The sequence below is a fragment of the Stegostoma tigrinum genome, chromosome 10 (genome assembly GCF_030684315.1).
Source record: "Stegostoma tigrinum isolate sSteTig4 chromosome 10, sSteTig4.hap1, whole genome shotgun sequence".
Taxonomy (NCBI): domain Eukaryota; kingdom Metazoa; phylum Chordata; class Chondrichthyes; order Orectolobiformes; family Stegostomatidae; genus Stegostoma; species Stegostoma tigrinum.
In genome coordinates, this window is record NC_081363.1 from 61,600,347 (window position 1) to 61,625,734 (window position 25,388).

General features: G+C 38.7%; 1 protein-coding gene across 2 annotated transcripts in view; it reads right to left on the minus strand.

Annotated features, from left to right (window-relative positions):
• Positions 1 to 6,987: 6,987 nt before the first annotated feature.
• Positions 6,988 to 25,388, minus strand: part of g2e3 (G2/M-phase specific E3 ubiquitin protein ligase) — a 72,549-nt gene continuing 54,148 nt past the window's right edge. For both annotated transcript variants that reach the window (XM_048538222.2, XM_048538220.2), the window contains exons 13-15: positions 20,858 to 21,030; positions 11,642 to 11,856; positions 6,988 to 9,121 (exon numbers count right to left, since the gene is read on the minus strand). In XM_048538222.2, the coding sequence (XP_048394179.2) occupies positions 8,886 to 9,121; positions 11,642 to 11,856; positions 20,858 to 21,030 (624 nt within the window). In that variant the 3' untranslated portion in view covers positions 6,988 to 8,885. The remainder of the gene's footprint in view (positions 9,122 to 11,641; positions 11,857 to 20,857; positions 21,031 to 25,388) is intronic.

Below are 25,388 nucleotides of genomic sequence, written 5' to 3' on the forward strand. Positions count from 1 at the left end.
ACCATTTGGATAATGTATATCTTTTCAGTTCTCCTTCCAAAATGGATAATTCCACATTTTTCAACATTATCCTCCTTTGACAAGTTATTTGCCCACTTCTTTACCTGTCTCTTTGTAGCTCCTTTGCACCATTAAGGGGCAAGGTCAGAATCTTTCTGGTTATAGTTAAAAAACAAAAACGATCTGTTCGTAATACTTGGTGTATTCTACAGACCCCCAAAAAGTAAGAGATAAGGGAACAAATCTATCAGGAAATTACAGAGATGTACAAGGACACTAGTGTGATAATACTTGAGGACTTTATCTTACTCAATATTTGGATAATTAATGTTGGAGTAAATTTTAAGAAGGGGGAGGAATTTATGAAATGTATCCCAAAGAACTTGATGCCCAACTCTAAAAGAAGTTTTGTTAAATTTGGCACCGAGGAATGAGTAGTGAATATTTCCAAAAAAAAGTGATCATCATATCAAAAGTTTTCACTTAGTAATGGAGATGAAGGACAGTCTAATGCAGAACATCAAATTGGAAGAAGGGTGACTTCACTGCAATTGCACTAGGGTAAAGTGGAATCAAAGACACACAAGTAAAGTGGTAATAGAAAAAGATGATCTTGAAGGAGGAAATGCTTCAGGTACGAACTAGGCAAATTCCAACAAGGGCAGAAGGTAACGGAGCAAAGAACGAGGGCTACTTGCATATGAAAATAAAAAAAAGCAAATGTGTGATTCATGTCTTGTGAATTCTTCAAATGAGAACCAGGTCAAGTAGAATCAGTTACAAACATAATGGGGAGGTGAAGAAAAAAATAAAAACAGGCAAAGAAAGATCATGAGCATAAAATGGCTGTCAATATAGAAGGGACCCCAAAAATCTTTGACAGAGCATAATGTATTGCTTAGATATGTCGACGACAGCTAAAATATTAAATTTGTTCTTTGCTTTGGTCTTTACTGAGGAAGAGATATACAAAGTATAGACAGAAGCAGATATAGTGGTGTCACATTATAGTGTCAAAATCTAAAGGGTGCTGCTATTGAAAGGGGCTATCTACGTTTAGGTTAGAAAGTCATCTCATTAAGATGGCTTGCAGCCCAGGTTTTGACAAGTGGGGAGGAAGATTGCAGTAGGGCCTGTCTTAATCTTACAATCTTTCCTCGATATGGGGATGTACCAGGGAACTAGAAAGAGACAAACGTAAAACCCTTAACAAAGAAATGGTTTAGCAACAATCCTAGCAAATTCCTAACATTAGTGGCAAACAAGGTTTTGGAATCCATAAACAGGGGAAATAAACAAGAGGTTTGGAAAGGTTGGAGTTAATTAAAGAGACAGTGGGGATTTAAAAAAGCAAATAGTGTTCAACTAATTGAAATTTTTGATGAAATAGCAAAAACAAATGGTGAGGGAAATACAGTGGATCTTAAATGGATTTTATCAATACCTTTGGCAAAATACTGTATCAAAAGCTGATTAACAAAATTGAGGGATGCAGGGGAGTTTTATTTACAAGGTTGGACTGAGAATACAGGGGTTCTTCCTGGTCTGAAAGAAATTGAGGGGTGATATAATGGAGGTTTACAAGGTTATGACAAGGATAATGTACATAAATAAAAACTTTCCCATTAACTGATAGTATATGGACTAGGCAGCTAAGGTTTAAGACAATAATTTTGGCAGGAATGTGAGGAAGGTCTATTTTGTTTGATGAATAGTAGTGATCTAGAAATGTTGCCCACAAGGACTGTGGAAACTTCAGCTAATGATGTTAAAAATAATCTGTATAGGTACTAAGAACATAAGAAAATTAAGCTGCAGGGCTACAGGGATTAAGTTGGAAATCAGGGCTGACTGGATTTCTCCCTTGAAAGCCAGAACTAATTGGAAGGGCTGAATAGCCTCCCTTTGTACCAAAAATTGAGGGAGTGGCAATGGCCTCATGATATTATCATGAGACAATTAATCTAGAAACTTATCTAATCTTCTGAGACTCAGTTTTGAATCTCACCAAGATAGATGGTGGAATTTGAATTCAGTAAAAAATATCTGGAACTAAGAATCTACAATTGTTGATTGTCAGAAAATCCCAAATGGCCCACTAATGAACTACAGTGAAGGAAATCTTCCATCCTCACCTGGTCTGGCCTACATGTACTTCTAGACCCACCGCAATGTGCTTCACTCTAAACCGAACAAACCACTCAATTGCACCAATTGCTACAAAGTCTCAATAAAGAAGTGACACCAGATGGATCACTTGGCATTGACTCAGATTCCTGAAAAGAATGGCAGAAACAGCCCTATTGACACTGCAGGGTCTTCTGTAAAAATATCTGGGGAATAGCTGTCCAAATCTTACTATTATCTCACAGACTAGTCAAGCCACACCTGACACAGTCATACTCACGAATGAGACCTTACAGATAATGTCCTAGACACAACCGCCACCATCTCCAGATATGTCTGGTTCCACTGGTGGGACAGACCCAGCAGAGGTGATGGCATGATGGTATGCAGTCAGGATGGAGTTGCCCTGGGAGTCCTCAACATTGACTCTGGACTCCAAAAAGACTCATGTCTTAAGATTAAGCAAGGGCAAGGAAACACCTATTGATTACCATGTACTGTCCTCCTTTGGCTAATGATTGAGTACTCCTCCACATTGAACAACACTTGGAGGAAGCACTGAGGGTTGTGTGCAAAATGTACTCCAGGTAGGGAATTTCAACGTCCACCATCACAAGTAGCCTGTCAGCGGCACTACTGATTGTCCTTTACAACTTGACCAGCTCAATGCTGCTGGCCTGGGTCCATTGCAAGACGGAAAAATATTCTTGACCTCATCTTTATCAATCTGCAGATGCATCGGTCCATGACTGTATTGGTAAAATTATCTCAAGAGTTGTGCAGTGGTCAAAGTTCTGACTTCACATTGAGAATACCCTCCATTGTGTCGTGTGGCACCACAGTGCCAAATGGGACAGACTTCGAACAGATCTAGCAACTCAAGACAGAGCATCAGTGGAGGTGCTGTGGGCCATCAACAGCAGCAGAATGTACTTCAGCGTAACCTGCAATCTCATGGTCCGACATAATTGCTCACTCAACCATTACCATCAAGCCAGCAGATCAAACCTAGCTCAATGGAGAGTGCAGGAGGGCATGCTAGGAGTAGCAATCGGCATAGCTAATAATAGCTGCTAATCAGCACTCTTTGCATTCCAAAAGCAGAAACTAAGTAATAGATAGATTTATGCAATCCCACACCAATAGATCAGATTTAGACTCTGTAGTCTTAACACAAGTAGTATTACAGACACTAGTCTTCAGCCAGTTTTATTCACATGATGTGACATCAAGACACATTTACAGTATCCACGGCTTGCAAAGTCTATGGGTCCTAACAACATTCTGGCAATAGTACTGAAGACTTGTGCTCCAGGACCTACTGCTCCACTAGCCAAGCTCTTTCAGTACAATTAGAACACTGGAATAGAAAGATAGAAAAGTGCCGAGGTATGTCCTGTACACATGAGCAGGACAAATCCAATGCAGCCAATTAATGCCCCATCAGTCTACTGTTGGTTCATCAGTAAACTCACGGAAGGTGACATCAAGAGTACGACCAATCAGCGTCCGTTCAGCAATAACAACCTGCTCAGTGATACCCAATGTGTTCTACAAGGCCACTCAGCTCCTAACTTTGGTTCAAACGTGGACAAAGGAGCCGAATTCTAGAGGGGAGGCAAGAGCAACAGTCCTTGACATCAAGGCTGCAATCAATGAAACGTGGCATCAAGCAGCCCTAACAAAACTGGAATTTTTAGATATCAGGGGGAAAACTCTCCAGTCGTTGGAATTATACCTGAAATATAGGAAAATAGTTGTGACAATTGGAGGTCAATCATCTCAGCTCCAGGACATCTCTGTAGGAGCTCCTCAGGGTAGTGTCTTAGGCCCACCTTTCTTTGGCTGTTTCAATGACCTTTCATCAGTCGTAACACCAGAAGTGTGGATGGTTGCCGATGATTGTGCACTATTCAGCATCTTTTACAACTCCTCAGATACTTAAAGTAGTCCAAGTTCAAATGCCACAAAATTTGGACAATATCCAGACTTGGGATGGCAGGTGTCAAGTAACATTCATGCCACACAAATGCCAGGCAATGACTATTTCCAATAAAGGATGATCTAACCAATTCACCATGACATTCAATGGTGCTCCCATTACTGAATCCCCTGCTATCAACGTCCTGGGGGGTTACCATTGATCAGAGAATCAACTTGACTCACCACAAACACACAGTGGCAACCAGAGTAGGTCAGAGGCTAGGAATACTGTGGCGAGTAACTCACCTCCTGACTCCTCAATGACAAGGTACAAGTCAAGAGTGAGAGGAAATATTCCCCACTTGCCTGGATGAGTGCAGCTCCAACAAAACTCAAAAGCTTGACACCATGCAGGATAACGCAGCATGCTTGATTGGCACCAGATCCACTCCTTCCCTTATTATCGCTCAGTAACAGCAGAGTGTGTACTATCTAGTGGATATACAGAAATTCAAAGATTGTTAGACAGCATCTTCAAAACCCAAGCAAGAACTTCCATAGACAGATGAGAGCACCTCCACCTGCAAATTTCTGTCCAAGTCATTCACTATTCTGACTTAGAAATACAATTGCTGTTCCTTCACTATCACAGAGTCAAATTCCTGGAATTCCCTCTCCAAGGGCATTGTCAGCAGTAGTTGAAGACGATAGCTCACCACCACCTTCTCAAGAGCAGTTGGGGGTGGGCAATAAATGCTGGCCAGCAGCAATGCCCACTTCTGATGAATGAATAAATTAAAATGACTCCATAAATTTAAGTGGTCTTATAATGGCTTCTCTTCACTGCGCTCTACATCTGACAAGGTGCTTTTGAAGCTACTGTTGAGGTAGCCAATTTGAGCACAGCCTGGGTCTTATAAACAGCAATACAGTAATGAACAAATGATTTGGTTTTATTTAACGTTGTTAGAGAATATTGAGCATAATTTCCCTGCTGTTTTTCAAAAGAGTGACCCAGATGCTTTTATACCACTTGAACATTATGGGCATCAGTTTAATGTCTCAAGGAAAATATAGCAACCTCTGACTGTGCCATATGGTCTCCATCTACATTAGAACATCAGTGAAAACTTTTGTTCTCAACACCAGGAATGGCACTTGCAGTTCAACCTTGTGACTCAGGGGCAAATATCCTAACAGTTAATTCACTCAACGCTAATGATCACCTGTGTTGATCCCCACAGTTGTATTTTCACTACTTCCTATTGTTCAATTGCATGTAATATATTTATGAAATTATCAGTAAGTACGGGATCAACTTTTACTTCTTCGCTATATTCATTTATTTCATGAGTGATTGTGTGCAGCCCAACTGCTTACCTGATATCAAGTTTTCAGTGAGAAAAATGTTCTTGCAGCTCAAATTGCCACGGTCAAAATTCCAGTGCAAACTTTGCATCTTTTGCCTGAATTCTGCATTCCCAAGTTGGGAGTACAGAATTGGTAAAATCTTTACCTCAGATTGTGGTCATGTGGTCAAAGTGTGTTGCAGGTTCAGATTTTGGAACTGGAGAACATGAGGTGCGATGTGAAAACAGCTCTGGGTGAAACATCAGCAGACAATGAATCAAAGCCCTATTATAAGGTAGCCAACAACTGATTTTTCTTTAATATATTAGTACACATGGTTCGTCACTACATTTGTCTTTATGCTTTCACCCACTTGTCTAACAATCTCAAATTTAAATGATCTAGCATACACAAATATTTCAGATAATTGTGAAAATATTTCTACCTACTTTGCAATCAATAAAGAACATGTTTGAGCTGTACTTTTTAAATAACAAACTATAATGTATATTCTTGCTTGTTTGGGTAAAGCAAGCCAAAAGTTTGAAATTTGTTATATTTCATCGAACTTTTACTTTGTGTTATATCTGTCTACTATTCATAACAGAATAAAAGCAACTGAATAAAATGTTAGATTATGGATAAATTAATTAAAATTAGATTAGTGCATTAAGCATTGCGACCTCTTGTATATGCCAGTTTCTGTTGGAACCATCTGGGATACCATGGGTAGATGCATTGCCACTAATCCTTCTTGCTGGTATCAGTTAAAGCTATTTTTACCATGTGGGGAAACACATCTATACAAATTTTTTGATAGGAATTAGGCTCAATCTTGATCAGCAATAGATTTAATTACTTTGTCAACAGCAAGTTGGTAGTCTCCAAGATGTAACGTAACTATCAAGCTCAACCCAAGATTAAGCACACATTACTACTTTAACTACATGCTGTTTACATAAACTGAGGCACTATACATCTTCTGATACACACTTGCGGAACTTTGAGACTGTTCTGCAGGATACTGGAGACACAGGACTCTGGGTAGCTCCTCCCAGGAACAGTTCTTGATATTTTATTTCATTTGTGCAGTATTCCTTTAAACTTGAAAAAGTGATTCGTTTAACTATCATTGACAGAAAAGCTGACTGAACTGTTTTAGTACTACTGTAAAATAGCTGAATTGACTCTAACAAGAGTCTGCCACTAACTCCTGCAGCAAATTTGCAGTATTAAAAACCTACCTTTCAAAGTTGTGGCTGTTGTTGGGTTCATTAACAAAAGATCTGAAAGAAATCTGAAGTTTGAGGAAAAAAATTTAAAACAGTTATTTACAGAAACAAGCAGAAACATGGTCATATTAAGAGACACCATCCAGCTACAGTTACATCTTTTTTATACAGATTACAGAAAAATTCATAATATGAACGTTATAAAGTGGAAACTATCAAGTCACCTTATCCGTAATCAGCTACGGCTCCTTTCAACATCCGAAAACTTAAGTGAGATTTGAAAATTCAATGTTAGACAGTATATTTTATTTTGATGAAGGTAATATTTTACCCCAAGATAATTTAGCAATTATTTCACATTCTGTTTAACTGTCACAAGTAACCAGATCAAAACACGTCAATTCTATATTTCTGTGTCATTCATATATCTTATGCATTAATAATAGGTATTCATACTCAGCTCTGCAGTAAAAGAAAACTATGTGAAGCTTATTTAGGACAAGTAGCTAGTGCAAATGCAATTGTTTATTTATTCACAAACAGTATTTGTTCGTACAATCCTTAATTTGTACACAGTTATCATACTCTCCTCTATGTGAATTACTTCACTAGCATTAGTCTTCTTTGTACTGAAAGGCATGCTTTTCTTACAAAACACCTCCTTTCCTTTGGAGTCCTGCAATTTTCATCTGAAATGCTACCTCAACATTGTCCGTTTGTTGCATTTTATTACTAGAAATTTTGCTCAAATATACAATGAACTATATTCGTTGTACATAAATTTAGTTCCAAAATTATTTTCCATTGTAAAATGTTATGCGGTGCAAATAAAAAATGGCAGAAGTGCAAATATAGATTTGACCAGTGGCATTCTATATGAATTTTATTCCAAACCTAAACAGATTTATAGCAATAATTGATCCACTGCTTTCACTAAAGCCAGAAATCAGTGTTCAAAGCGCAACTAGTAATAAATTGGATAGGATATAACAGGCCAGTGCAGTGCAAGGAAGAACGTGCAACATGTGAAGCAGTGATTTTCATAGAAGTGAAAAGAACAAATATTTTTACAATATTGGCACCTAATGAGCCCTTATGCTGCCAACACCAAGCTATTTTTATTCTCTTAATACTGTTAAAGCATTTATTTATTTTTATTGCAAATGAATAATCTTAACTATGTAATAATTTCTAAACAACTTTTAGAAAAGACTTTTTTGGGAAGAAAAATTGAATGCATTACCAATACAAAGTAATTTGTAAGTATAATCTATCATGACAGTTATGAGGTTAGGAATATTAAAATATAGAATACATACTTTACCAGGCAACAATAAGAAAAATTAAAGGATAAGTTAAAAGAAAGTACAAGCAAAATTAAAAAAACAAACACAGATTCCTATTTTAGAAAGTAAACTCAAGACAAACCTGACGTGCTTCAAGCAATTCAAACTATTACTTTGGCAAATTCTAATCATAAAAAAGTTTTAAAAATTCAGAAATTATTCAATTGAATTTCTCCAAAAATTGCGTCATCTTGAGCGATGTGCTGACAATATATACTCTTAACAGGACATAGTTTATAAATTTATTGCTTGTACATGTTGGATTTCTTACAAAGACTTTTAAAAACTTTCAATTAACAAATCAAGCAATTTCATAAGCTCATGTAACTAACTAATCAAAACAAAAAAATACAAAATCCCTTCTTATGGATAAGACGACGACCAGGGGAAACAAAGAAACAGAAATTTTTAATCACCTCTGCTTTTATCTTCCCCTTACTAGACCACATTTACAAAAAACACAACAGAATTGTTACCAAGCCTCAATACTTTTTAACCAGCCAGGTAAAGAGTTCTCCAACTGAAGACAGAGTTTCCTTTCTTAGAGTCCTATTCACTGATGAAACCAAGATGACAAAAATAACGGAACATGCCAATGTATATCTGTGTCTCTCCTAACAATGAAATGTATCAATGTGCTGGGAGAGTAGAAAATTAACATGGCAGTTCTCATTAGTTCCTGCTTTCTTCCCACATATGTAGTAGTAAAATCATGATCCTCCATCCATAAAGAGCTTTCTGAAGAGCAATCATCACTTCTTTTCATTTTTAATGATGTGGTTGCAGTAAGTGTTATTTTGCAAGGTTTTGCTAAATAAATGTACATTAACAACCAAGACACAAAGAAAATCGCAATGTACTAACATACAAGGCTTGAAAACCTTTACTGAATTAAATTCTTTTTATATCAAGGTGTATTGCAGATAGCAAAATCCATACATCCTTTAAATTCTTCATACGTTTTTGACATGGGTAGTTTCAAACAATTTAGACACGTTTGTGCTGTTGGAAAACGGTACTGAATTATTCCATCACTATGCAAGAATTTAATTGAGAGGTCAGGAAGAAAGCTGATTGCTGGATTGATGATTGTGCCAGTTGTAAATGTCAAGATTTCTTCAAAAGCAGCTTTAGTTGTTCCATCTGAAAAAAAGGCAAGTTAATTTACAAAAAATGAAGTGCCGGAGAACCTAGTCATCCAAACAATTATCAAAACCAGCTGATGACTGTTGAATCTTTCCTTATCATGATATAACTGCACACTAAAAAAATAGTCAGTAGGTCGGAGCAGAATAGAATTTCTTCAGCTTACAAATGCAAGATTGTCTTGGGATAAGAGTCCTGTACATACATGTTTTTGGCCTAGATTTCCCATCCTTTATGTGACTAATCAAAGAAAAGTTAATTCTTGTGGATAATCTTTTCTGAAATGTTACTTTTGAAATCAAAATAATACATTGACCATGTTGCTTGGAGGGCAATCACTATAGACAATAGACAATAGGTGTAGGAGTAGGCCATTTAGCCCTTCGAGCCAGCACCACCATTCATTATGACCATGGCTGATCATCCACAATCAGTATTCTGTTCCTGCTTTATCCCCATAACCCTTGATTCCACTTTAAGATCTCTTTCTAGAAAGAATCCAGAGACTTGGCCTCCACGGCCTTCTGGGGCAGAGCATTCCATATATCCACCACTCTCTGGGTGAAGAAGTTTTTCCTCAACTCTGTTCTAAATGGCCTACCCCTTATTTTTAAACTGTGTCCTCTAGTTCTGGACTCCCCCATCAGCGGAAACATGCTTCCTGCCTCCAGAGTGTCCAATCCTTTAATTATCTTATACGTCTCAATCAGATCCCCTTTCATCCTCCTAAATTCAAGTGTATACAAGCCCAGTCGCTCCAATCTTTCAACATATGATAGTCCCGCCATTCCGGGAATTGACCTCGTGAACCTACGCTGCACTCCCTCAATAGCCAGAATGTCCTCCCTCAAATTTGGAGACCAAAACTGCACACAATACTCTAGGTGCGGTCTCACCAGGGCCCTGTACAGCTGCAGACTCAATTCCTCTTGTTATGAAGGCCAGCATGCCATTAGCTTAAATGCAATACAGTGTTGTATATACGTATAACTCCTTCATGATGTCAGTTCATGAATGAGTAATCATGGCTGATAAATCACTAGAATTCTGAGAAGGAACAAGCAGGATAGATAAAGGGGAAGCAGTGGAAATAATGTTTTTGGGTTTTCAGAAGTGGTTTGATAAGGTGCCACACATTAGGCTACTTAATAAGATAAGAACCCAGGATGATTAGCTAACTAATTCTCTTACAGGATAGTGAATCTGTGGAATTCTTTACCACTGAAGGCTGTTAAGGCTGGGTCTTTAAATATATTCAAGGCTGAGATTGAAAACCTGCCTAACAGTAAGGAAATCAAGAGTAATAGGGCAAAAGACAAGAAAGTAGAGTTGAAGATCAGCCATGATTTCATTGAAAGGTACAGCAGATCTGATGGGCTGTATGGCTTACTTTTCCTACGTCACATGATCTAGCCAAGTTTTTTAATGTACAAAGTTATGCAGCAAAATACAGTCCCTGAATTTCCAAAATAAAAAAAATGTGCCTGAACAAGCCTTGATGTCACTAGGTAAATAGCTACAACTAGATTAACATCTATTCCTTCAAGTAGTTTAGGTACAATAGTTTCAAAGTACCTTTGGGCCTACACTGTTAACAAAGCAATTACATCTGCAGTCCACCTGTTGCAAATACTTTTTAAATAGTACTGTATGAAATTCAATGGATAAAGTTCAATTCTCTGACAGAGCTGAAGTGATTTTATGTTGGGTTTCAGATGTGAACTGAAATCTCACTAGTAGTGACAGAAAGATTACGCAATGTTATTTCTTCCAGGATCGGTCAAAAAACTTCAAACAATAAAGCCTATATAGTTTTTGATCTGTTCAAGAATATTAACAAATTGTTAGAGACTCTTGACCGAAGGAGCAAAAGAATATATCCGGAGCAAAAGAATATATCCAGAACAAAACATTTTGACATAATAATCAGATTATTTCCAAATCCTCCTTGTTGCAACACAGAATGGTTTAAGAGCAGGAAATAGCTATTTGGCCTGTCTTTTCTGTGCTGGCTCTCCACAAGAGCAATTCATATAATCCCATTCACTTGCCTTTTCACAGAGGCTTAATTTATTTTCCCCCTCTCCAAATAATTATTAAATTCCCTTTCGGAGGCTCTGATCAAATCTAGCTTCACGATAATTCCCGACAGTACATTCCTTGTGTTTAGAAAAGGTCTTCTGCATTGTGCTGTTTTGTCTTTCAAGAATCACTTCAAAAAAAATCAGGTCTTTTGGTTCTTGGTCCCTCAGCTAATGGGAACAGCTCTACCCCTTATCTCCTAATTTCCCTCAATTTTGGGCATCTTGATCTAATCTCATCTTAATCCTGTCTTTTACAAAGGTTATCCTTTGACAACATGAACTCAAACTTTAAAGTAAAACAATCACTTCCAATACCATTTGTTCCTTGGTCCCTTTTACTAGGAAGATGTTGGAAGCATAGTACAGAATAAATATTGTTTAACATACAGAGGGTAGTGTGAATTAAATGTATACTGTAAAATCTTACACATACCTTCCACATCTGCCAAGTAATCTCTCCAGAAACCGATCACTTTAGATTCTGCAATCCTTCTGCTACTTTCATCTGGTGAAAATTCGATGGAGAAAAGCTTTCCAAATGTCTCTGCTGTTAACTTGATGGGTTTGTAACACAGCAGCTCAGCAAATACTTCTGGATATTTCTGAATCCTTTCTAACACACCAAGAACCTTTAATCCTTCACGGAACCTGAGATAAGGAATCAACATATTAAGAGGTGGCTCTTGTGCTATTGTATCTGTTGAAATTTAGACTCTGAAGTTTCATTAGACTGTTTCAAATAATAATACTAGAGAGGGACAGAAAAGACCTCAGAATTAAGTTAGATTAACCATGTATTGTTGACAATATTTGAGTGAAAGATTCTTCCACATATTATGGAGGTAGTTCATGTCACACTCAATCAAAACAGGGTATTGAAAATATGCTGTATAGTTTGTGATTTGTGTGTGAAATTGTGACTCAGTTAGTTTAAAAACATTCGAGCAAATGGATTTACATTTTAATTTATTTAAAAACACACTACTTCCAAATGTCACCCAATTTGAAGTTCCTTAATGCAGAATTGTAGATTACAGTATCAAAGGCAACCCCTCCTAAGACTGAACCTGAATATTCTCTTCTTTACAGGCAGACAATTGGTCAATTTGTTTTTCCAGCTAATCTTTTGTTGCAAGTTATTTGGGCAGATCCATTCTCAACACCACTGATGTTTGCACTTCATTGATTAATCAAGTTTCATTACAGGGGTCACAACATTACAAATATTTGACTTTTGAACGGATTCCTATATAGGAATGTAATTTTAAATATCTGACAGAAGAAGATTACCTGCACTTACATCAGCTGTCTAATTTTGTGCATTGTGTTAGAGACTTGTGTGCAAATTGACTTGCAAATCAACTCCAGAATGGAACCAGTTCGCAGCTCAGGGACTCTAAGCTGAATTGCTTGTTGCCCTTTGGGGCAGCACGGTGGCTCAGTGGTTGGCACTATAGCCTCATAGCACCAGGGACCCAGGTTCGATTCCTGCCTCGGGCGACTGTCTGTGTGGAGTTTGCACATTCTCCCCGTGCCTGCGTGGGTGCTCCAGTTTCCCCCCCACAATCCAAAGATACGCAGGTTGGGTGGATTGGCCATGCAAAATTGCCCATAGTGTTCAGGAGTGTGGGGTTTATAGGGGGATGGGTCTGGGTGGTATGCTTCAAGGGGCGCTGTGGACTTGTTGGGCCAAAGCACCCGTTTCCACACTGAAGGGAATCTAATTACTAAAAAGAAAACTAATTACTTTGTCAGAGCTAATATATTACGATATAACACTGTCTCCTAAAATTTCTCCAAAGCACATTTAATATATTTAATTTCCAAAAACTAAGTCCAGAATACCTTCTTTCGCGTTTGACAGGAAACATACTTATGTAGAATATTCTTCTGAGCACTCTACAAATCTGTGTCCCTGTCTGCTAATTACACTTCAATTACTCTAATGGGGGCTGTATTGGAATATCATGTCATTTCCTTGCAAATTTGTTCCAGTGCAACTTTTCTGCTACTTGGTAGTGTGTAGAATATATTGACCAATGTTATGATAACTTTAATGTTTCTTAGTTCTGATTAAGTAGATTCTGTTCTTGACCATCTGGGACATTCAATCTCTCCACTACTGCAGGGCTCTCCTTAATCAATTCGGCAACTGTTCTCCTTTTATTCTGTCCCTATTTTTCCTGAACTTCTCAATTCCAGACATATTAAGTATCCAGTCCAGCCTTTGAGTATACATGTCCATATGCTATCTGCTCTACAGCTCAGCAACATAACTAACTATACATGTTAGAACAACAAGATAATAAAAGACAGAACCTGACATGGAGCAGGGAATGCACAGTGAGTGGATTGAACCTGGAGCCCAAGAGGGAATAGGGATTTTGAGAGGGACCAGAAACAGGATTAAATAACAAGCTTGAAGCAGGGAGAGAAGGTCAGTGTTTTCAACAAAAATAAAGCACGATTTCAGAGGCAAGGCGGCGAGTAACTGCTTATTAAATATTCTTCGCTTTCTTCTCTTACTTAGCACTTATTCAAATTAACATTTGCAAAAACAATTAATATAACAGTCAGTGAATTAATAAGTGGAAAAATACACAGCAGGTAGAGAGGCATTTATTAATTGTTAAAGAGTATACTAACTGGGAACCAAGTTTCTTTTACAATATGGATGGGCATCTGAAATCCATTGCTTTTAAATCCTTCATCTTATGGAAATTTCAGCACGCTTCATTTGCTTTTCTAAAGGATAATTAGTGATGTGTAATAAACATAGCCAGCAATTCCCACAAATGTTCAAATGGTGAGTAAAAAAGGACTTTCCTTCCATAAAACTGTGTTAACTTGTTCTAATTAAACCATGCTTTTTGAAGTGCATTAAGACTTTTTCCAATTCTAAATGCTACCTCTGCCAATGACTGACATCAGGGTGTTTGGGTTGTAATTCTGTTTTGTTCTCCCTTTCTTAAATAGCAGAATTACTTTACTTCCAATGTGATGTGACCATTCCAGAATCTGAGGAAATTTGAAAATCATAGCCCCATATTTTGTGTCTGCCCTATAGTTTAGAATCCTAGCATGTAGTTCTTCTAATTCAGGAGATTTAATTGCAAAACCAATTATAAAAGATATGAGGGGAGGACTGGCTAAGGCTGATAGAGTAAATAGATCCAAAGGTTTAAAATGTTCAACAAGAATATCTTTCACTAAAAACCCAAATGAAAGTTAAGGCTAGTATTCGCTTGAAAGCACCTTAAGGCTGTAAAGTAGAAAGAACCCTCAAGGTTGGAGTTGTTTCAGGATCCAACAAGTTGATAAAAGGAAAACAATAACAGAGTAAGCTATCTAGGAATACAAAACAGACAACAGCTTTTACAGAAATGAAAAGGAAATGTAAACGTAAATGAAAAAGAGTAGCCAAGTAAATGGAGGCAGAGACAGCAAACATCAATGTAGAAAATGGCGATATGACAATTGCTGAACAAATGTTTTGTACCCATTTTCTCAGAAGCCAGGAATCATTCACCAGAAATAAACAAACAATGACCTGAAAGTATTTAATTTCAGAGAAAAAGCAGTAGAGTTGAAAGGAATTATAAGTTGACAAATTCCCAGGACTTCAGCTTTCATCCAAGTCCTGTTAAAGAAACAGTTGGAGATAGTGAATGAGATAGCAAGGTGTAGAGCTTGTTGAACACAGCAGGCCAAGCAGCATCAGAGGAGCAGGAAGGCTAACGTTTCGAGCCTAGACCATTCTTCAGAAAGAAAGGTCCCCCTTTCTGAAGGGTGAAGGCACAAAACATCAGCCTTCCTGCTCCTCTGATGCTGCTTGGCCTGCTGTGTTCAACAAGCTCTACACCTTGTTATCTCAGATTCTGAAGCATCTGCAGTTCCTACTATCTTGGAGATAGTGGATGCACTGGTTAAGTTTTTCCCCAACTCCCTAGATTTTAAAACAGCTCTAGCCGATCGCAAGTTATGCTATAGTGGCTTCATATTTAACAATTCTTTTCATGGACTTGAATGTGAAAATGTTTGCATGATAGACTTTAAAAAAAACAAAATAACAACAGTGGAACGAGTTTTAAACAAAGCATTCTTAAAAATTACGTGTCTTATGATAATTGCTTGTTTAATGCAGACCCTCTGCATGACTTAACAATTTTCAGGATTAGCTTCTCCTTTGTAGATTCTTTTCCAGACTCAAGAGTCCAACATAATACTTGGAAGCTTTGGTCCACTCTGAACCCAGACTGTCCTCACAAAGTGCTTCCCAAATAAGCTGCATTGACCATGATCCCAGAGATGTTGCCTCTACTTAGTGATCAATAACTGCTTTAACCTTATACCAATGAAGTATCTGTCTATCTATCTCCTCAAATTTATTCAATACTCCGCTGTCCACCAGACTCTGGGATACTAAATTCCACAAATCCATGACCCTTTGATAGAAGTAATTCTTCCTCGTCTATTTTAAACCTGACATCCCTTAGCCTAAAACTGTGCCCTCTCATACTAGATTGTCCCATAACAGGAAACATCTGCTTTGCTTCTACTTTGTCAATCTGTCTTAGCATCTTGTATATCTCAATCAGAGCTCATCTCATTCTTCGCAACTCTAGCGAGCATAGGCCAAAACTGTTCAATCTCTCCTCATAAGGCAAGCTTTTCATCTTTAGAATTAATCTAGTGAATCTCCTCTAATGCAATTATATCCTTTCTCAAGTAAGGGGACCAGAACTGTTGCAATACTCCACCAAGCAGTCTCACCAATGGGTTGTACTTTTGCACCAACATTTCTCTACTTTTATACTCCATTCCTTCAGCAATAAGTGCAAAATTTCCACTTGCTGTTCTTATTATCTGCCGTACCCACATACTAGCGCTCAGTCATTCATGCACGAGGACACCCAAATCTCTCTGCACTGAATTACTTTTAAGTTTCTCTCCATTAGGATAATCAGTTGCCTTTTTATCCTTCGGAATAAATGGATAATGCCACATGTAACCACGTTAAACTCTATCAGCTAAATTTTGGTCCATTCACCAAATCTATCAAAATCTATTTGTGCATTTTTTTTTCCCTGCCTCATTGCAGATTAACATTAAAATAGTTTGCAAAAGTAAAGAATATGCTGTCCAACATTTAAGAAAAATGAGAAGTGAAGTGATCTCATTGAAACATTATAGGCTTCTGAAAGACTCCCACAGCATAGGGACAGAAGTAGTTTATTGTGGTTAAACAATCTGAAATTGAGTCTGAACCTGAATCTAACTGAATCCAAATTGCAGCACAGTCTCAGGAATGGAGATGAGAAGATTTCTTTTCTGTTATTCTGAACGTTCGGAATAATCCACCCTAGATTGTATAGATGCTCTCTCAAGGAGTATATTCAAGATGGAGATCAACAGATTTATTTTCTAGCACAACAGGGAATTCAAGGACACAGAGAACAGGCAGGAAAGTGGATTAAGGTAAAGGATCAATCATGATTATATTGAATGTTGCATGGGCTCTAACAGGTCAGTAGTTTATTATTTTCCTATTCCTTTTGTTGGGAAGAGAAAAAAAATTATACCGTTTCGTATGAAAGTAGTTAGGCTAGAGTATTATATACATGAGATAGCAAGAACTCATGGAGTCAGAGTCAATACAGTGTAGAGCTGGAGGAACATAGCAGGTCAGGCAGCAGAGGAGCAGGAAAGTCATTGACAACACTGCTTCTGCCGCTGCCTGTGTCACTTCCGCTAATGCTGCTGACCACATCGCTGCTTCCACTTCCACCTCCATCCACATGAGCACTGCCACACCTACTTCCACTCCTGAAACAGTCTCCACCCCCAATCCCAGCTCTAGCTCTACACCTAGCCCCAGTCAAGTTCTGCCAGGTATTCACCATCCCCCAGACCTCACCCTTCCTGAGGAGTAATGGTCAGTCCTCAGCCAAGGACTCACTTTCATTCCCCCTCTGCCCACACATCAACGAATTCCATACATGCCTAGATGTCAAACTCTTTCCACTGACTCAGCGCCTACTTTTTTGATTGGGACTTTAACCCACTCTCAGCAGACCACTTCTCCCACCTCCAACAAATCCCATCTGGACAACACCCCAAAGCTTCCTACCCTCCCTTGACCTCTTCATTTTCAACTGCCATCACATCAATTGCCTGAATCTCTCCACCCACACAAACTTCTTTCCAAAGGGACATGCAGCCCTGCACTAATCCCAACCTCACCATCAAACCTGCTGATAAATGGGGGCATGATGGTGGTATGGCATCGCAGAGGACAGGCACCAACTCTCTGGCACCTCCTCCAACCGTCCTCTCAATTATGACCCCAACCCAATCACCAAACTATCATCTCCCAGACTATCATCTCAGGAGACCTCCCAACCATAGCCTCCAACCCCATCACTCTCCAACTCTGCATCGCCCATTTCTATCCCCTTCTCAAAAATCTACAAACCAGACAGTCTTGGTCAACCCATTATCTCTGCCTGCTTCTGCCCCACTGAACTCATCTCTGCCTACAGCAATTTCATTTTGTCACGCACCCCCCCCCCCAACCATTGTCCAGGAACTGCCCACCTACGTTTGAGACACTACCATGTCCTTCACCCTCTTTGAAACTTTCAATTCCCCAGCCGCCAACACCTCAGCTTCACCATAGACATTCAGTCCCTGCATCCCTGTAACTCCCACACAAGTGGCCTAAATGCCCTCTGCTTCTTCCTCTCCCTCAGGCTCAACCAGTCACCCTCCACCGACATCCTCCACCGGCATCCTCATCGACTTAACAGAACTTGTCCTTACCCTCAACAACTTTTCCTTTAACTCCTTCCACTTCCTACAAACTAAAGGGGTGGCTACGACACCCATATGGGTCCAAGCTATGTCTGTCTTTTCGGAGGATATTTAGAACAGTCCCTCTTCCACTGGCACCATCCCTTATCTCTTCCTCTGCTACATCGATGACTGTATAGGCACTGCCTCATGCTCTCATGAGAAGCTTGAACAGTTCATCAACTATATTAACACCTTTCACCCCAATCTCAAATTCACCTGGACCATCTCTGATACCTCCCTCCTCTTCCTGGACCTCTGTGTCTCCATCTCTGGTAACCGTCTCAGCACCAACATCTATTTCAAACCCACCGACTCCCATTGCTATCTTAACTACACCTCCTCTCATCCACCCTCTTACAAGAATGTGATTCCACACTCTTAACACTTCTGCCTCCACTGCATATGCTCCCAAGATGGAGTGTTACACTCCTGGACATCCCAGATGTCTTCCAACTTCAAGGACTGCAACATCCTCCTCCAGTGTTTCATAATGCCCTCAACTGCATCTTTTGCATTTCCTGCACTTCTGACCTCAAACCTGCTTCCCCTCACAAAAATAAGGTCAGAGTCCCCTTGGTCCTCATATATCGCCCCACCGAGCTCTGCATCCAGCGTATCATTGTCCGCCACCTGCAATCCAACCCCACCAAAGAGTTACGTCCCTCTCCACCACTTTTGCAGGAACCACACTCTCTGGGATTCCCTTGTCCACTTCATACTTTTCACCAACCCCACTACATCCAGCACATTTCTCTGCAAACACAGGAGGTGCTCCATCTGCTCCTATACCTCCCTTCTCACCTTTGTCCAAGGCCCCACATAATCTTTCCAAATCTAACAGGGATTCATTTGCACATCCTAATCTGTATCCATTGCTCCTGATGTGGTCTCCTCTACATTGACGAGACTAAGCACAGACTCAGTGACCAATTTGTGGAGCATCTGCACTTTGCTATAATCAATATCATCTGCCAGTTGACAACCATTTTAACTCCCCCTCCCACTTCCTGGGTGATATGTCCATTCTGGGCCTCCTCCAGTGTCACGATGATGTCACATGCAAACTGGAAGAGCAGCACCTCATATTCCACCCCAGGAGCTTACAGCCCAATGGCCTCAACATAGAATTCACCGGTTTCAAAATCTCCCCACCCCTCTGCCTCATTCTTGCCCAATCCTCCTGCTCATCTCCATCTCCTTGACTTGACACAACTTGTCCATCTTCTTTCTCACCTATCTGCCCCACCCTTCCCACTGACGAATCTCCTCTACCCACTACCTGTATCAACCTATCACCATGCCACCTACCTTCCACCAGCCCAACCAACCCCATTTATTTATGAGTTCCCTCCCCCCTCCCCAGACTTGACGAAGGGTGTAAACCCAAAACATCAATTTTCGTGCTCCGCTGATACTGCCTGGCCTGCTGTGTTCCTCTAGCTCCACACTGCACTGGCCCAGTATTATATACAGATCTGGTCACCACATGATAAGAAGTACGTGTTTGTACCAGATTGAATTCTAAAGAGATTTATGAACTATCACAGCAGCAAAATCACGCCAATACCTGGGTACTGGAGAGCTTTAGATGTCTTAAGACAGATAGTGCCCAGGATAAGGGAATGGCCTGTAGCATTAGAAAGTATAGCATAGGTCATGTCTTAAGAGAGTCATAAGAAATAGGATGAGTACACCACTCAGCCCATTGAGCTTACTCTATCATTCAATAAATTCATGGCTGATGAGGCAATAGCTAAAACAAGTTTAAATCTGACAGGGAAAACATTAAGTATTTCAATGTCTGAAGTTTCCAAATCATAAGAACTAATCTTTGTTCTGTACCATTTTGCAATAAAGAATTTTATAAAGATGTATGTTTAAATGTTAAGAGTTTTAAAACAAATGTTAAAAGAAACCAAGAGTGGTTCAAAAGCTAATGGCCTCCATTTGAAGCTCAAAAACTGAATACACTAAAACGATTCATGAACCTTCTCAGAAATTATGAAATACATTCTTGTTCACAAGCACTTCATTCAGGTTAGCTAGGGGAGAAATTCCCTTAGATTAAATGAATGTCCCAGACAGAAAAGTCTTGATCAAAAGAGAAGAATGATAAAGAGACTGGTATTTAGTTTCCATAGACAAAAAGTTGGAGGTATTAATATCAATGCTTTCCAATGTCAATTAAAAAAATGACAATGTATTCTAAAATCCACCCACTAGGAACAGTTTACAATTGGGAAATGAAGATCTTGAAAACCTTTTGCTTTGCTATCCATAAGAATATCGTAGAGAAAGCCTTGTGATGTAAAAAATAATTCCTAGTTATAAATTTAGGAATGTAACATGGAGATTGCAATCTTCACTTTTTAAGGCTTCTTCAACTGCACCTCATACCTGCGACCTCCATCACCTAAAACCAGACATGCCTGGAACACCTTAACCTTCATAACCGCCCCAGAATCTCTCACTATCCCAATTTGGCATTGTATCAAACTTTAATTGTCACTCAATCAAAATTGTGAAAATTTCTACTCAACTGTGCTCTGGGATATTTCCTCAGCATGGACTGAAGAGATTCAAAAAGGTTACTCACCACTATCTCCTAAAAGCCGATTACGAATGGGCAAGAACTGCTGGCTTTGTGGTCGGTGTTCACATCCCAAGAATGAACAATCATAAAAAATTTCAGATTTTCAGCAATTTCCAAAAGCCTAATTATATCATTGAAAGGTAAAACAGGCTGTTGCAGTGATTAAAGCACTTAATGCAAATACAGTACATAAATGCAAACCTTTCAAAAGGTGAGCGAACTCGACTGATCACATGGAAGGTCAACATATCCTTCACCAACATTTCTTTATCATCCAATGACCATACTGATCTTAAACATCCAGCAACTGAAAGGTAGTCAGCATTTTCCTTGACAGATAATTTCAATTCTTCCAAGGTTGAAGATTCTTTTATCTGGAGAAGGCATAATATAATATTTGATTGTATGTTATGATTAAACCAAACAGGCACCCCCCCACCACACCCCCTCCCCCAAAACTAGAGTCACAGATTGTGTCTTAAATTTTGAAGCTTGCTGCTATTTCCCATATTTTAGTTATTTCACTGTATCAACCTCATCCTGAATATATTCAACCACTGATCACTCAAATTCTCTAGTCCAGATGGCTGAGATTCTCAAAACTTCAGGATATAAAGTTTCTCTTCATCTCAGTTCAGAATGACCTATGCCTAATACTGAGAATATGACTTGAATTCTATAACCTAGCCAGGGCAAACAGCCTCCTCTCAAGTATTTAACTTGTCAAGTCAGAGTTAAACAGGACAGAAGAGGCCTTTTGGCCCATCGAGTATGTGCTGACCCATCGACAATAATTCTACTTGACCAACAGCATTATGACATTTAAAGTCTTCCTCCACATACCTATTTTTTTTAAAAAAAGGTTGAGGGGTTTCCCACCTCTGCTACCCTCCCAGGCTGTGCATTCCGAGTGAACATTTTTCCTTAAACTCCCTCTAAACCTCCTGCTTTTCATGTTACAACTATGCCTCTGTGTTATTGATCTCTCAACTACTGGGAACAGCTGCTTTCCATCATGCTGTCCATGCCCCTCAACCTTACATACGTCTCAATCAAGTTCCACATCCTCAGCCTTCTCTGCTTAAAGGAAACAATACTTGAGCCTATGCAGCTTTTCTTCATAGCTAAAATGCTCCAACTCAGACAACGTCTTGGTAAATCTGCTCTGCATCTCCTCTAGTGCAGCCACATCCTTCCAATAGTACGGCAACAATGATGGCTCGATACTCCAGTTGTGGCCTAAACAAAGTTTTCTACAGTACAAACGTTACCTCCCTGGTCTTATAATCTAAAGTACAGCTGATAAAAGCAAACATTCCATATGTCAGCTTAACCACTGTATTAACCCTGTCCTGCCAACTTCAGGTATCTGTGAATAAGCACCCCAAGATCCCACTGATCCTCCAAGTTTCCTAATATCCTGACATTAAGTGAAAACTCCTTTATCTGGTTACTTATTGGTTAAAATTTCATCTGCCACTGCTCTGCACATTTTGACAACTCGTATATATAATCTTCCCGTTACCCAAGACCTTCTTCCTCTGTAACAACCACTCACACAATCTTTATGTTATTTTCAAACGTATGTATCATCTCTTCTCCTCACCCACATTTTCATCAACATTATTCACACATATTATTCATAATATAAGGACCCAAGCATCGACCCTGTAGTTGTACAACCGCACTGTGTCTTCTTCCAATAAGGCTCAAGAGTTAGACACATTTCAATTTGTTCATCTTTCATTCTTCTAGAAACCATATGCCTATTACTATTAGATCTCTCTTCTCATCCAAGCAATTGTTCTTGCGAAGCTCTGTTGCTGCCTTTCAAAGGCAAGTGCATCATTATATAACGAGACCAAAATTGCACAGTACAGGTACTTCACGTTTTGTTAACGTGAATTGGCTTCAATGCAAATTGCTGAATAGTGGATACTGTTTGGAGAACACAAACCTTTCAACTGCATAGTAAAGCGATTTCCTTATAAATATGATTTTCTATCATGCACGATGACACAAGAACGCAACTATTGCGTTATAAGAGAAAAAGATATACTCTAGGTGAGGTGTGAGCAAAGTCCCACATAATTTATTACAAACCAACCCACTTGCAATAGCTATGTGCAGAAATTTACCTTCCTGATTGTTTACTTTGCCTGCATGTTAGCTTTGAGATTTGTGCATGATTGAACTACAAATCAACATTTACTGGTATCTCAGTATTTTAAAAACTGTTTTTTTAAAAATATTCTTCTAAGCAAAGTGGTTAACTTTACAGTCCCTCACTTCATAGTCAGTCACATTCTGAGGCTGAAGCAACTAATTCTTGTTACAACCCAAAAACCTGAAAATGGCCCATTTACTTCTCAAGCTTCATTTCTGTTATTGACCAATTCCAAATCCATGGTAACATAACTCACTGTCATAAGTCTCATAAGTCCCAAACTTCTCCAACAACATTATATATTTCATTTCATTAAAAATGCCCTCTGAAAATCCTGGTGCACTACGTCCGTTGAAGCACTCTTGTGACAGCGGTCGTGCCCCTATTTCTGGACTAAAAGGTCTGGTTCAAGTCCCACCTGTATAGGAGATGCGTCACACCATGTCTAAAAACATCAATTAAAAATACTTACTACATCTGCCAGTTGTCTCTTGTCCAACCTGCATTATTTCCTTTCACAAACCCATGGGGACACTACCTGATCTCATTTTGATTTCCTTGAGTAGCATTCCTTATGTTGCTGATGCATAGGAACACCAAATCACAAATTTGGAGCTATATGACTATTTCAAAAATGCTGGAATTCCTACATGTATAGCAATGTGAGTTTATACATTGTCTATGGGCTATAGTAATTCAAAATAGTGGCTCACTACCACTTTGACAAGGGCAATTAGTTGAGTACTAAATGCTGGTCTAAATCAGTACTAAAACCCATAAAATCAAACAAAAAAGTTTGAACATATCCATACTAATGTCAGGTCACCTGATATTGGTTTCCCTCTACTTTCTTGAATAGTGGAGTTACATTTATAACCTTTCAATCAACAATATAACCTTCTAATTCTAAGATCTAGGGAACTGTGTAAAATCAAAACCAATGCATTTTTCTTCCTATAGCCACAACTTAAAAACCCAAAGTGATGCAGGGGTTGTTAACCTGTTAGTTTTATTAATTTATTTACGACTTCTCTTACAAATATTAGCTATTTCAGTTCTTCACTCTCATTAGATCTAAACTGAGATCCCCAAAACTAGGCAGAAATGACAATGTTCTCACTGCAGGCTTACAAAATAATTTGAACGAATCTACAAAGAAGCAAACACATCATGCAAAGTCCAAACTTAGCTATTATGCAATCTACATTTTTAGCTTTATTGGCATGCCTTCAACTTATACAAAGAGTTTTACATTTATAGAACATAGAACAGGCCCTTTGGCCCACGATGTTGTGCTGACCTATTATCCTACTAAGATCAATCTACCCTGTGTACCTACATTTTACTATCATCCATGTGTCTATCCAAGAGTCGCTTAAAGTCTCTAAAGTATCTGACCCTACTACCGCTGCCGGTAGCGCATTCCACACACCCACGCTTGCACCATTTGTTTCTGACTTCTTTTAAAGCTTTACTGTTTAACGTACTACTCACTCACTTTTAAAATAGCACCAACTTTACTAAAATTAAATTGATCATCACCACTCCATCTATTAATCAATTTCCTCTTTGCAACAAAATACCTGCTACCTATTTGTGTCGTTCGAAATTAAGTCGAGTTTCTGCTTGTTTTTTTTAAGAAAAGACTTATTTCAACACGTGGAGTTGTCAGAGATAACACCTCTTGTCTAAAAAAAAAATAAGAAACATTACTCTGCTTTCTATCAATTAACTTGATTTCCATCTACATGCATTGTTCCCATGGAAATGGTGTAGTCTACTTTTATCAACGAAGCCCTGCCAAACATCATCTGAAAATTCACAACATATTCACTGTGTTTCTTTTGTCTAAATATTCTGTCAAAAGGAGTCTTCTGAATTTTTGTTCCACAACATCTTTGAAAGCAAATTCATGCGGGCTGTCTTTAATTAACTTAAATCTTTCTGATTAAGTATTAATTTCAACCTCAAGATTACATTAAGTTGGCTGATCAATAATTCTATGTTTTTTTTTTAAATTTTTGAACAGATTCACAAATGTTAGTCCATGGACAAAAATTGTATAACAAAGGAAATTTAAAGATTGTCTTTTTAATTTTCTGATTGTCTCAATGTTCTAGGTGAATCACATATCTTGTCTAATTACTTCGTGACCTTATCTCTTGTTCTCACTTACACACTTAGCTGTCTGAAAAGTGAGGTAAACATTTAGAATTCTTTCATCGACAAGAAGATCTTTTACTGCACCTCTAGATTTATCTGATCCTCCCTTTGAGCAGTCTTGAGCGTGCTGTTAATATTAGTCAGTATTTGTTTCTATAAAGAGGTCTACTTTATTAGTTGGAAGGCAAAGTTCAATTAGCTAGCTTTTCAGATTAGTTAAGAAGTCCTAGAAAGAAGTTCATAACAAAACATGAGTAGTTTTGATTAAAGCCCAATTTACTCATCCACACCAAGTAGACTAATACATACATTTAGTCTCTAAGATTAAGCAGCTGCTCTTTATCTAGGACACTGCACTTTTATAATGGCAGATTCCCTTCCTGCTGACTGGTGATTACACTT